The sequence below is a fragment of the Alexandromys fortis genome, unplaced genomic scaffold (assembly GCF_014885135.2).
Source record: "Alexandromys fortis isolate MF-2015 unplaced genomic scaffold, M_Fortis_MF-2015_v1.1 scaffold_18, whole genome shotgun sequence".
In the NCBI taxonomy this organism is placed as follows: Eukaryota; Metazoa; Chordata; class Mammalia; order Rodentia; family Cricetidae; genus Alexandromys; species Alexandromys fortis.
This window is the reverse complement of record NW_026067897.1, coordinates 18,790,199-18,803,744: the sequence shown is the minus strand read 5'-3', so window position 1 is coordinate 18,803,744 and position 13,546 is coordinate 18,790,199. Positions and strand designations below refer to the sequence as shown.

At 41.9% G+C, this 13,546-nt stretch overlaps 1 protein-coding gene and 1 long non-coding RNA gene across 3 annotated transcripts in view; one reads left to right on the top strand and one right to left on the bottom strand.

The window, feature by feature from the left end:
- Positions 1–5,471, bottom strand: part of LOC126516093 (uncharacterized) — a 23,470-nt gene extending 17,999 nt beyond the window's left edge. For both annotated transcript variants that reach the window (XR_007596018.1, XR_007596019.1), the window contains exon 1: positions 5,326–5,471. This is a non-coding gene — a long non-coding RNA (uncharacterized lncRNA). The remainder of the gene's footprint in view (positions 1–5,325) is intronic.
- On the top strand, positions 5,335–13,546 carry LOC126516086 (protein NipSnap homolog 3B). The gene is made up of 6 exons (XM_050166269.1): positions 5,335–5,466; positions 8,080–8,290; positions 9,618–9,776; positions 11,397–11,546; positions 12,583–12,669; positions 12,756–13,546. The coding sequence occupies exons 1-6, from the start codon at positions 5,407–5,409 to the stop codon at positions 12,830–12,832; spliced, it is 744 nt and encodes a 247-aa protein (XP_050022226.1). The 5' UTR covers positions 5,335–5,406; the 3' UTR covers positions 12,833–13,546.

Sequence of the window (13,546 nt, the reverse complement as noted above, 5' to 3'; positions counted from 1 at the left end):
TTGGTGTGTGTGTGTGTGTGTGTGTGTGTGTCTGTGTGTGTGTGTGTGTGTGTGTGTGAAGTGCCAGTGGGGGCAGAAAGAGGGTGCTGGGTCTCAGAGAGGTGGAGGTACAGGTGATTGTGAACAACCTGATTGTGGATACTGGGAACTGAAACTAGGTCCCCTGTAAGAACAGTATGTGCTCTTAACCACTGAGCCATTTCTCCAGCCCCTAAATCTTAATTTTCTAAAGAAATAAGCATCTGTAATGACTTTTTTTTTCCCCGAGGATGTTAGGTACTCTGTTTGCTCCTTCAGATTCTCTTCTGGTTACTGCATTAGCTTTTTCAAATGGAAGTGATTCAAAGGATGTCTCAGTTTTTTAATTAATATAGTTTCTGTGTGGTTATTTCGGGTCTGGGTGGCTGGGAATGAACAAGCAGTCTCCGACTACAACATGGTATGTGACTTGAGAATTAAAAGCAGCACAAAGAAGGGTAGCTGAGTAGGGACAAGGGTGACCTCAAATAAATAAAGCTCTCAGTTAAGAAGTCACCATAAAGCTTGGTAGTGGCTGCTCAGGCCTTTAATCTCAAGCAGAGGCAGGTGGATTTCTTATGTTTGAGGCCAGTCTGGTCTACAGAGAGAGTTCCGGGGCAGCCAGGGTTACACAGAGAAAAATCTGTCCTGAAAAACCAGAAGTGGGGAAAAGGCATCTGTGGTAGTTTGAATGTAATTGGCCTCCATACTCTCATAGGGAGGGGCACCATTAGGAGGTGTGGCTTTGTTGGAGGAAGTGTGCCACTGTGGGGGCGGGCTGTGAGGTTTCCTATGCTCAGGATATTGCCCACTGTCTCAGTTGACTCCCTGTTGTCTGCAAGATGTAGGTTTCTGAGCTACTACTCCAGCACCATGTCTGCCTGTCCATCACTATGCTCCCTGCCAAGATGATAAAGGACTGAACCTCTGGAGCTCTAAGGGAGCCCCCTCGATGAAATGTTTTGTTGATGAGAGTTGCCATGGTCAAGGTGTCTCTCATCACAGCAATAAAAACAGTAAGACAGCATCATAGAAAGACTGTAGTTGAAAAAGACTACATACATGAATTAACCAACATGTATCATTCCAAACAGATTAATTTTCCAGTAAAAAAAAACATAGTATGAAATTTGAATTATTCTGAAGTCTCTAAAGCTATGGCTTCTACCTGCTTTTTGCTTTTCAGTTTCTGTGTTGTGTGAAGTGGGAGGAGCTTTAGAAAACTCCACGGAATGATGAAAACCAGTAATTACTTTTCTTGATATGTGAAGGAAACAGTCCAGATTATGAAGCAGCACTATAAAGCTGCCCTGGAACTGTTACTGGGAATGTTTTCACCACAAAGTGTAGTCTGCAAAGTCCTGATTTTCCATAAACTCTCAACCCTCATCAAAGACACAGCGAAGTTTGAACTCCGAATGTGTGGAGAATCCTAGGCAGCATCCTGAAGCTTCTGACCATAGAAAAGATACAACAGGCCCCTCTGGCTTGATGGCCCATTACACTGATGTTCCACCCTTCGATGCTATCCTGAAAATATCAAGTTCAGTCTAAAGATACTATAAAAGCAATCAGTGAAATTCAAGTAAACCTAAAAGAGATTAAAAAACAAGACAAGCTATATTTAAGAATGAAAATATAAACTAGAAGATTCCTCCTTAAGCCCACATGTAGGAAAAAGAGAGTAGAAGAGTAAACATGCAGAGCCTTGGGCAATTGCAGCATTTATGGCTGATGGGTCTTAAAATGTCACTGCCACTAAAATGCACTTCTAATCCAAAACCAAAAAAAGACAAAGGGGTATATATAATTGACATATCTAAAAGGACATAGTAACTGTACATTTCTATGTGTTTTAGTAATAAAATAATAGAAATGATAAATTTATACTATCATTAAATATTAAGCTAGTTTTAACTCCTACCATTGTTACTAAAAGAGATATCAGCAAATAGATACAGAAATATGAACACCTGTTGGCCGTCCAAAGCTAGAGACTTAGTCTGTTTCTTTCCACACAGCACTCCAGTGTTCAACACACAAAAGATACATTGGTGATATAAGCAGGACACTTATTAATAAAAATTGACTTTTATCTTTACTATACACTCCTCAGTTATATAAGCTTATAAATAGTATACAAGTTCATAAACTTGTTAAGGAACATAGAATGAAAATTGACTTTTATTTCTCTTACAGAAAAAAAAACGCTCCTTTTAAATACAATAAACTCAAACATTGTGATAGCAATTTGCCTTTACTAAAATTACAGCATCACACCATAATCACACACACACACACACACACACACACACACACACACACACACACATATAATTGATTCCACACTAAATATTTGTAGTTTAACTTAAAAAATTGAAAAAATAGGAACTGGAAATATATTGTACATTTTTGCCTGACATTCCAGAAACCCTGGGTTCGATCCCCAACTGGAGGGGGGCGGGGAGATGGAAAGACTATGCCTAAGCAAAGGAAAGTTAGTCTATGTCGCCATCTTGTGGCCTTAGAATATAATTCCGAAAAGAGAAACTTCTCTAAGGAATATGAATCCAGCTCCAGAGTCCTGCATGTACCTGGCCTCCTACCAGCTGGGCTAGCAGAAAATCCACGTAGCTGCTTCCAACTACACAGTTGCACAAGTCTAACCTTTGAACAAAACAAAGCAGGAACACCACCAAGGTCATTGTTCTGTTTGCCAGCATCATAGGTCAACCACCCTGCAACTGCTACCTACTTGTTACTTGACATGTACAAATGTATTTTCTTTTTTAAATAAAAAAACAATCCTTTCTCATTTTACATTCCAGTTCCTACTCCCTTCCCTCCTCAAGCTCCCCCTTCCTTCCCCCCACCTCACCCCCCTATTCACTTCCCAGAGAAGGTAAGGCTTCCCATGGGGAGTCATCAAAGTCTGGCAAAGTGATAAATTTGAGGCAGGACTGTTGGGGACTGCAGACGCTCAGACCCTAAATTTTCTGCGACCCCTTGCCAGCCAGAGTAAACAATTTGTCCAACTTGTCTTCCTGTGCTTGCAGCTGCTCTGGACACAAGACCCTCATGAGTTCCTGATGGCAGGGGAGTTGTTTCTGGTGGGCTTGCAGCTGAAAAAATCCTGAGAGCTAGGGCATGGCCATTAGTCAAGAAGAGCCCTATTTAAGCTGCCCTGGAACACACAATAAAACAGGCATTCTTGTTTCAGGGATGAAAAGAGAAGTTTCTCTTTTTGGAACTATATTCTAAGATCTCTCTCTCTCTCTCTCTCTCTCTCTCTCTCTCTCTCTCTCTCTCTCTCTCTCTGTGTGTGTGTGTGTGTGTGTGTGTGTGTGTTTCAATTTCCACCCCCTTGCTTGACCTGCAAACTGTCGTGTGGTAGACAGGTTATGGTACGGTACACAGGACCAAGGCCCTCCCCCTTGGCTGAGCAAGATATTCCTCCATAGAGAATGGGCTCCAAAAAGCCAGTTCATGTACTAGGGATAAATCCTGGTCCCACTAACAGTGGCCCCACAGACTGCCCCAGCCACACAACTGTCCCCCACACTCAGAGGGCCTAGTTCGGTCCTATGCAGGTTCCCCTGCTGTCGGTCCAGAGTCAGAGAGCTCCCACTAGCTCAGATCAGCTGTTTCTGTGGGTGTCCCCATTGTGGTCTTCACCCCTTTGCTCATATTATTTCTCCTCCCTCCTTTCTCCTGGACTCTGGGAGCTTGGCCCAGTGCTTAGCTGTGGATCTCTGCATCTGCTTCCAATCATTGCTGGTTGAAGGTTCTATGATGGGAGTTAAGGTAGTCACAATCTGATTACAGGGCAAGGTCAGTTCAGGCACCTTCTCCACTATGGCTTAGGGTCTTAGCTGGGGTCATCCTTGTGGATTCCTGGGAATTTCTCTAGTGCCAGGTTTCTTGCTAACCCCATAATGGCTCTCTTAATCAAGGTATCTCTTTCATACAGATGTATTTTCAAAAAAGTCAAACTAGATGAAAAATAATAGAACATGGTCAGAAAAGCTTTACACACTGGTATGAAAAGTATAAATTCATAAAATATTTTGATATTATTTAGTTAAGATTAATATGCACATAACTTAGAAGTCAGCAATTCAAGGGGTGCACTCTAGGGCACAATATACACAGAATCAGCAACTCAGTACTCTAAAATGAAACGAGAACATGACCATTCCTGGGTGTGGTTGAGGAGAAGATTTTCACTGTAGATTTGAGGAAGATAACAGCCAGAGGCATCTGGAAGTGTCGGCACTAGGCTTCAGGTAACTGGGATGGGTCAAAGCTGTATCTCATTTGGAACCAGCCTTATCCCCTTTGTTCATAAAAGACAGGAATAAAGTGCAATTTTATCAGGACTTGTGTTTTTATCAATAATAGTCATAGATATATTTACAGCTGCTGAAATATGTCAAAATCCCTTTTATGGTTATGACAACTTCAAATGCTTGTCTTACCCCCTAGATTGTTATTTAATATCTCTACAAAGAAGCAAGTGTGGTTTTCAATAACTTACCTTTCTGTTAGACGACGTTTACTCAGTGTAGTTTTTTTTAGAGCTGTATGTATTTGCTAAACACGCTTTAGGAGTTTAGAGGATCACAAGATTTCCAAATGTTTGCGACACTAAAAAGGTTTCTAATCCCTAACGACCAGCAGTAAATAATGTGTGTACATTAGTAAGGTAGTCAAGAGGCTGTTTTCTTCAGGGAAATTATTCAAGATATTGTGATCAATTAGCTATTTAACGTGAAGTGTAGAGCCACTAAGGCAGGGTACCTGAGAATGAACTATCTCTCAAGTGAATATAGTTGGAGAACCCTAGAATATGCTCAATGAAGAACACCCACTAGAAAAAAAAATAGTAAAAGAAGCTTCTCTGAGGGCGAAAAATCAGAGGCCGTCGGAGGTCTGCTTTCACACCACACAGAATTACTTAATTTCAGTCTCCCCGTGTGATTTCAGGCCCGCGGCCCACTATTCTGGGCTCCAAAAAAATTAACCCATCGCTTGGGGGCCAAAAGGGGGACAGGGGTTGGTCAACAGGGATGCTGAGCACTCTGATAAAGGTGAAGGCTCACGGGCCTTTGCCACGAGGTCACCCCCACCCCCAGATTTTAAAACACCCAGGTTACGCACTACATTCAGCTCTTAGCAAGCACCCAGGATCCAGAACCTTGTAGAACAAAAGCCAAGCACAGAAGTACGTGCACTACAGAACGAGCGCCCGGCTCCTGCGGGAAGGGGCGGGGCCGCGCCCTCGAGCCCCGCCCAGTCAGCGCGTACCTAATCGAGCGGGGGCGCGCGCCAGGAAGCGCGGAGAAGGCGAGTCCCAGCACCCGGCGGTCTTCCCGTGCGCTCCAGGCCATGCTCGCGCTCCGAAGCAGCCTAAGGAAGGTGCTGGCCCCGCGGGCGCTGGCGCCACAGGTAGGGGACGCGGGGATGCGCGACAGTCGTGCGCTGGGAGGTAGATGCGGTCTTTAAATCGTGTACTATCCGGGCTCAGGGAGGTGGGCGGGGTCCGTGGCGCCTGCACGCGGCTTTGGGGAGGTGGGCGGGGTCTGGTGCGCGAGTACACGCCCTCTGACCCTCTGGCAGCGGTTGGCACGTCTAGCCAATGTCCCGGTTTGATCTGGAGCTGAGATCTCTTGAGTCCACGGCACCGAACGCTTGAAGAGGTGCCCGCTTTTCGGGTCACCTCCTCAGAAGCTGGACAGAGAGAGCTTTTTCTGGCCCCCGGGGTCATCCCTGAAGCCCTGACGGTTGCGGTTTTTGCAGCCACTGCCCGGTTCATACACGGGCACTTTGTGGAGAAACTTGAACAGGAGACCAGGGTTGCCTTGGGAGCATCCTGTCCTGCAGTTCCGGGAGTCCCCAAGCCAAGCAAGGCCCTGGAGCCTTGTGAAGCTGGCTGTGTCTGTAATGGGACTTGCATGAGGCTAGCCAGCCTCAGGGGTTGACCATGGCTGTTTGACTTGAATGCAGAGAGGTTCATGGCTTTCTAGGTTCAGGAAACGCGTTAGCCTGGTCTAGAGACAGACTTTGTGGTGAACACTGAAACAGAGCATAACACATAATACAGCCTCTGCCCTTGCTGCCTTCCTATGATGGTTGAGGATAAGCCCCGATTTTGAGATAACGGAACATCAAGCAGATTTCTGCCTTGGCACAATTTGGTCCAGTTCTGCAGCACTGAATGACCTCACCTCTTAACACACACCTTTTCAATACAGATTTCTTTAACGTGTACTTTCTTGTGTGGAAGACTGTAGTAAGTGTCTTTCCACAGTAATTTCTGCTCTACAAATACGGACTTCTTGACTCACTCTAAAAGACTGTTAAAGTATCCCATGATTAATTTTTTTATGACCGTGTATGTTTTTAAGCATGTGGGTTTATTTTTTATGTGTTTGTGTAGTGTGTGTGTGTGTGTGTGTGTGTGTGTGTGTTGCTCAGGGGGGATCGGAAGAGGGCGATGGATCCTCAGGGACTAGTGTTAAATACCATTGAGAGCCACCATGTGGATACTGGAAATGGAACCTAGGTCCTTTGTGAGAGCAACAAGTGCTCTTAACTACTGATCCAACTCTCCAGCTCTTATTATGTGTTTTAACCACAACATGAAGCAGCTAAAGTATGATTAAAACACAAAAAGCTCCTGCCACACAGGAGCACAAGCTTAGTTTTGTGGGACAACAGAAATATAACTCATAGTCATGCATCAAATGAGCCCCTGCATACAAGCAGGATTTATTCATATACTGTTGTGTCTTGTAAACAAAAGTTAAGGCCTGTTGCTTCATAAGTGATCAAGGTAAGCCCTAATCTGGTCATAGCTCTACTTACCAAAGTGGTTTTGTGTTTTTTTTTTTCTTGTTTAATTATAAGAAATGGACTTTGGGGCTTGTGATGCCAGGCTTTTAAATGTTAGCATATTTAAATCACGGTACAATTTGGGAAAAAGGTTTCCAGACAACGATCATTTCGACTCCAGGTGTGCAATAAAGCTGAAGGTATGACCACTTAGAAATTCCTTTGCAAAGTACATGTGACAATAAGTGTGGGTTCTATAGCTAAAGGGAATAAATAGAATCTAGTGTGCTCTCTGACCAATAGCATAGAGATCAGCAGGCCATAAAGTGCATGTGACATCTCCCCTAGGGATGGGGTTAACTGGAGCTAAAGATAACAGTCCAGGGAGAGAGGAGTTGGGATAATCACCTCGGGGAATTGGGTGAGGTCTGCCTCCACAGATAGCACAAAGGTTGTTAACAATATCTATTCCAGCCTTCTGGGCAGAAGGGTATTTTATCACCTTCATTGAGGAGAGGCCACTGTGTTTTGCACGCCCAGCTCCCTAGTGCTCTGTGGGCGCAAGGACCTTTGTGCCCCCAACAGGAAACTAATGTTTCAGAGCACCCTGTCTCCTTGAGTTCTCCCCTTTCAGCTTTCATGCAGCTCCCCACGGTAGTGCAAAGCAACGAATGACTCACACCTTCCATTTTCTGACCAGTAATTTACTTCACTGAGTATTTTTTTAAAAGTTTAGATCAAAATAATAATGCTCAATTTTTAAAAACCCCAAAAGGCCTTCTGCTAATAAACATGTTCATCGTGTCTCTTAAAAAAAAGACATAATACAAAATTTGCAAGCTTCTTTTAAACAAGCAGTACTGGTGACTACTGATTTTGACTCAGCAAGAGAAAAGTCCAAAACTACAAGGCTCCTGGTCATAGTTCCCTAGGAAACAGGATCACAACCTTGATGAAAGCTTACCAACAGCTTTTCGTAAAAACGTGCTTCGCCCTGGCCCCCAGCTAGGACACAAGAACTCCGCACTCGGTGTACTCAGCAGCTGTTACCTAAACTGCATCTCTACAAAAACATGTCTGTCTATACAGAGTAGACAGGAGGAATAGAAAGACAAGTTTTGAGTCTACTGTATTTCCTTTGTTTCCAGGCTCAAATATATGACCGTTAACAGCATGATAAATCTTATCTTTTCCAAAATATTTGAATGTCCCCTGTCTTTTTTTCAGGTGTGTTCACCTTTCGCTACAGGCCCCAGGCAAAGCGATGGGACATTGTATGAATTTCGCACCTATTTTCTCAAGCCCTCGAAGACGAATGAGTTCCTGGAAAATTTTAAGGAAAATGTTCACCTTCGGACAGCTCACTCTGAATTGATTGGCTATTGGAGGGTAGAATTCGGAGGCAGAACAAACAGAGTATTCCATATTTGGAAGTATGGTATGGAGCACACAGCTTGTTTCATGCAAATGTTCATCGTTAGGTGGTCTGTGAAGCTTGGTTCTTTAGTCTGTTTGACTGCACATACACACAGGTTAAAGAAAACATTTGAAAGCAATACAGTAACAAAGCCAAGTAAATGATTCAGCAGCCCCTCTGTATCTTTTTATCAGCCACTTGCTTAGACTTTGAGGTTAACATTTATGGGAACATAGCCTCTCATATTAAACCCTAATTTGATGAACTGAAGTTAATTCTCAAAGTTTTCGCATCGTTTGTTAGGAAAAATATCGTTTGTAAAATTAAAATCCATGCTTTTCTGTCTTGTTCCATAACGGAGGTAAAGGCAGAGGAACTGGAGAAAGGTCTCCCGCTGAAGATGACATGGAAGAAGTACAAGAATCTATGAAGTTTCTTACTCCTGTGTCTGGTCCTCACAGTCTGTAGCAGGGCCTGTGGGCGCCCAAAGAATTCTTAATCATTTCCCTTTGGGTTTGTCCGATCATCAGCGTCCAGATTAATTTTTTAAAAAAACGATTCTCTATGAAAATTGTTCATTCTGTACCTCATATAGCAGTTCGGGACTTTTCCACGCTGTAATAGATCAGACCTCATTAAAATTAATATATGCTTCAGAGAAGGTACAAGTTAAGTCATGACCCACTAAGAGAATGAACAAGAGCGAGAGACTCAACACAGTTTCTGCTCACAGAGTGCATTTTGTTTCACTTAAGTTGAAACTGGTTCCTGGTGTGCTTTGACGTGACTGCCTAGCATCACTACCAAAGCGTTTTTCTCTCACCCGGGACTGTCGGTAACAAGTTACAGTTGAAGAGAAGAGCCCACATCTACTGAGCACCAAGTGCTGATGTCTGTTCTAAGGGCTCTTCCTGGGTTCATGTAATCCTCACCCCAAACCTGGAGGCTGATATTATATCCCCGTTTCACAGACTGAAAAACGCACAGTGACGTAACTCCTGCACACCTCTGAGTGAGGAGCCTGTGATGCCTGTGCAGTGAGGTCACAGTAACTCCTGCACACCGCTGAGTGGGGGAGCCTGTGAAACCCGTCCAGTGAGGTCACAGTAACTCCTGCACACCGCTGAGTGGGGGAGCCTGTGACGCCCATATTGCTCCATTTCTTTTACCCTAAAGACTTCAGTGCTTTGATGCAAACGTCACATCTTTGCAAGTGCGTGTTCCCAAGAACACAGTGTTCTTGTGTGCCGTGGATAAAATGTTTGCTTATTTGGGTGGAATCCAAGGGGGACTAGATAATTTTAAATAAAACAATTTAAACTTTTCTCCATTCTTTTTTCTACCGTAGATAATTTTGCTCATCGAACGGCGGTTCGCAAAGCCTTGGCCAATGATAAGGAATGGCAAGAACGATTCCTCATCCCAAATTTGGCTTTCGTTGATGCGCAAGAGGTTGAGATTACCTACCTGGTACCGTGGTGCAAAATAGGAACACCTCCAAAGGAAGGTGAGTTTTTCTTAGCCTCTGTGAGTTTTCACGCGTGCAATGGTCTAGATGTTAAGTGATTTAAAAAAAAAAGTGTCACTGGAAAAGAAAAAATGAATTACTTATTTTCTATAGAAATGCTGCTGTGACTATTGATAAAAAAAAAACTGATCTTAGTTTATACTTAAAAAGTGAGAATTAATTAATGAACTATTTCCCCAAACTAAGATGTATATGTGTATGTGTGTGTATATATACGTGTATGTATATGTGTGTTTGCATATATGACTGGTACCTGTGGAGGTCGAAACGGCATCAGATCCTCATGGAACTGGAATTACAGACAGTTGTGAACTGCCGTGTGGGTGCTGGGAATTGATCCAAGTTTGTTGCTAGAGCAGCAAGTGCTCTTGACTGCTGAGCCATCTCTCCAGCCCTTCCAAATGAAGTTTCATGGGTTAAAGCTTAGCTACAATATAGAAAAAGTCTGTATAATACTAAAGTAATGCAAACTTCTATTCACTTACTCGTTTTTAGGGTTGGGAGGGTTGAGACAAGGTCTCAGAATGTAGCCCAGGCTGACCCCTAAATCACAATTCTACTCCCTTAGACTCTCAAGTAGAGATTATAGAGATTTACTACAATTCCTGTTTAAATAACATCAATATAAAATTACTCTCCTCTAGCCTGGGCTCTGGGACTCACCCACAAGGCATTACCCTCTGCCCTCACCACTGCCCAGACATGCTTGCCATCTCTTTAAGTGCCAAATCTTGATTTTTTTTACACTTTTCACATTCATTTATTTATATTATTTATTTATGTTTATATCATTGTATGTTCATGCAGTGGGGGTCAGAAACAACTTGGGGTCTTTGGTTTCTTCCTTACACTGTGTGTGTTCCCAGGATTGAACTCCGTCAGACTTGGCAACAAGCAGTTTTTGACACACTGAACCATCTCATCAGGCTTAAATCTTATTTTCCGCTATATTTTTCATAATTCCTTGGTGACCTTGTACATTTTTTTTCCCATCAGACCTACTTATCCTCCAGTTTCTCACCTTTGCTTTATGTTTCTGATGGAGGTAAAAAGCCTCTTATGAAATACTTGGATATTTAAGAACATTCACCCACCCACCCCCATCCCCCTTCTGAAGTTACTTTTCTTCAGAAAGTCAGGTAGGACTAGAGGCCATGTTTTCTTGCTCTGCCTGTTAGGAACAGACTCCTGGAGGAGGAAATTACACAGACCTCCGTATCTTCCCTCTCAAAAGTGAAAACAAGACAGGAAAGTAGGCCATCAAAGGACACCTATTTCTTTTCTTAAAGACTTTCACAGCTTAAAATCCTATTTCATGATAAAGGATCAATATTTGGTATGTTGATAAGGTTCCCAGATTAAATTTTTTTCATGTAATTATTTATATAGTTTCTGTTTCCCTTCAGTTATTGAAATTAACTTTAAACATAGACAAGAACATGAAAACAAGGAAAAATAATACAAAGAATTAACAAATATTTCTGCATAAATCTGTGTGTGCAGATGACCCTTCAAATACATATGCATAGGCTCACCTCCCACTCTAGACTCTAAATGTCTGGTAAATAATGTCTGCTAAATAACTTTTGTCAATTCTAGGAGTCTATGAATTGGCTACCTTTCAGATGAAGCCTGGTGGCCCAGCGCTGTGGGGTCACGCATTCAAAAGGGCAGTAAACGCCCATGTGGAACTGGGCTACTCTAAACTAATTGGCGTTTTCCACACTGAGTATGGAGCCCTCAACAGAGGTACAGTCGTCTATTTCTGTGAGACTGTGATGAATGTTGGTGATTGCCTTTATTTCTTGGGTGTTTTTTTTAATTATGCTTTTAATTTTGAGAGTTTTTTTTTCTAATTTTAAGGTATGAAAACACTTATTTTTTTATTGTGATTGCTAATACTTTTTGAAGAAATCTTTGAGAAAATATTCTTTTCATCTTTTTTTTCTAAAAATCTTTTATGTTTTTTTTTCAAAATAACATTATTGGAGTAAAGAGATTGTTTCTGAATGAAAATATAAATATGCATTTTTATAAATACAAAACTATAGACAAAGCCAAACAAAAAAAATTATCTATTTCTCATTATTGAAGTCAACAGTGTTCTATAAATGATAAAGGAATGTAAAGACCTTTGAATTATTAGATATAAAAGGACCTGGAACACTGCATGTGCATGGCTTGTGATAGCTTCATGTACTCTAGTATGGATAGATAGACTGTCCTGGCATGGTGACCTGAATTTGATCCCTAGCTTCCATATTAAAGCTGGCTAAAGTGGCATCATTTATAATCTTAGCCTTGGGAAGATGGAAATTGAGTCTTGCCAGGTAGTATAGCCAGATTGTTAAGTTCCAAGTTCAGAAGACCAGTATCAAAGCAAGGATGAGAGAAATTGAAGAAGACACCTGACATTGACTACTCTCACACACACGTGTGTGTGCGTGTCCACACACACAGCCATACACATACACAGTCAGGATCAGGGATGTAGATCAGAGGCTTGGATTCAAAAGGCCCTAGACTTTATGCCTAGTACTACACATATTTAAATATGTCTGCATTAAGGTTATATTTCTAATAGACACACGCATATGTACATGTACATATGCGCAGGAAACAACAGTGAAAATGGAGGACACGAATTTGAAAGAGCAAAGGGTGTAGAGGAGGGTTTGGAGGGAGGAAAGGGAAGGAAGAGAATATATAATTATGTTAACAGTCTCAAAATAAAATAAAAATACCTGTTATAAAAATTACAACTAACATCTGAATTTGTCTGCAGTTCATGTTCTCTGGTGGAACGAGAGTGCAGACAGCCGGGCAGCTGGGAGACACTGGTCTCACGAGGACCCCAGAGTCGTGGCTGCTGGTGAGCTGGTTCCTTGGGCGTGAATTATTTTTAGAACAAATTTGATTCGGCCGATCGCTTCATTGTCTTATAAAATGTCTTTGCAGTTCGGGAAAGCGTCAATTACCTCGAGGCTCAGCAGAATATGTTCCTGATCCCAGCTTCCTTTTCACCACTGAAGTAGGTTCTGACCCGACATCGGGCATCCCAGTCACGGGATAGGAATGTGTCTAGAGTGGGGGCCCTTTGTTGCCTGAAGGAGGTGGTGAGTTACTTCACTGTGCCCTCTGTATCCTAAGGCTACCTGTGTCCTTTGCTACTAGTAGTTCTAGAAATACTTCTGTTCATCTTCCCGTGTCATTTCATGTCTACCAGACACGAGAAAGAGTTGCCATTACTCCACGGCCCTGGTACTTTATTGTTCCACGATATCTTGTCTTCTGTGATTTCATGACTAATTGATGTCTTATATTCAAATAATGATTTTGAACTTTTTTGCCTGGAATAAAATTTTAAATTAGTTAAATGCAGTATCTGCCTTTTTATCATGTTCATTTTTTCCTGAAATTTAAAAATAGTTTTACCCAGCAATATTTGTTTTGTGATATCAAATGGGATTTGTAGAAATATTAAATCTAGTATTTGTCTTTAGAAAAGTGCAATATCATGTCTCCTATATTCATAATTTTATATTAATTATTAAGTCAAAGTTGGAAAATAATATATTCTTGAGTTTGTTGTTGGATTGTATGGTTTTAGCATGTTGATTTTTAATTAACTTTTACTACTTCTAACTTTTCCTTGAATCACTCACAAACATTATGAGACATTTATTTCGATGAGATCTTTATAATTATGAAAGTCTTTGACCTAATAAAAGCCTTCACATCTCTTCTGA

Bases quoted from the DNA above. Each gene is read 5' to 3' on its own strand.
- LOC126516086 (XM_050166269.1), top strand. From the start codon at position 5,407: ATGCTCGCGCTCCGAAGCAGCCTAAGGAAGGTGCTGGCCCCGCGGGCG. The intron at 11,547-12,582 runs GTACAGTCGTCT...ATTTGTCTGCAG, and splicing joins GTATGGAGCCCTCAACAGAG to TTCATGTTCTCTGGTGGAAC. The intron at 12,670-12,755 runs GTGAGCTGGTTC...ATGTCTTTGCAG, and splicing joins CCCCAGAGTCGTGGCTGCTG to TTCGGGAAAGCGTCAATTAC.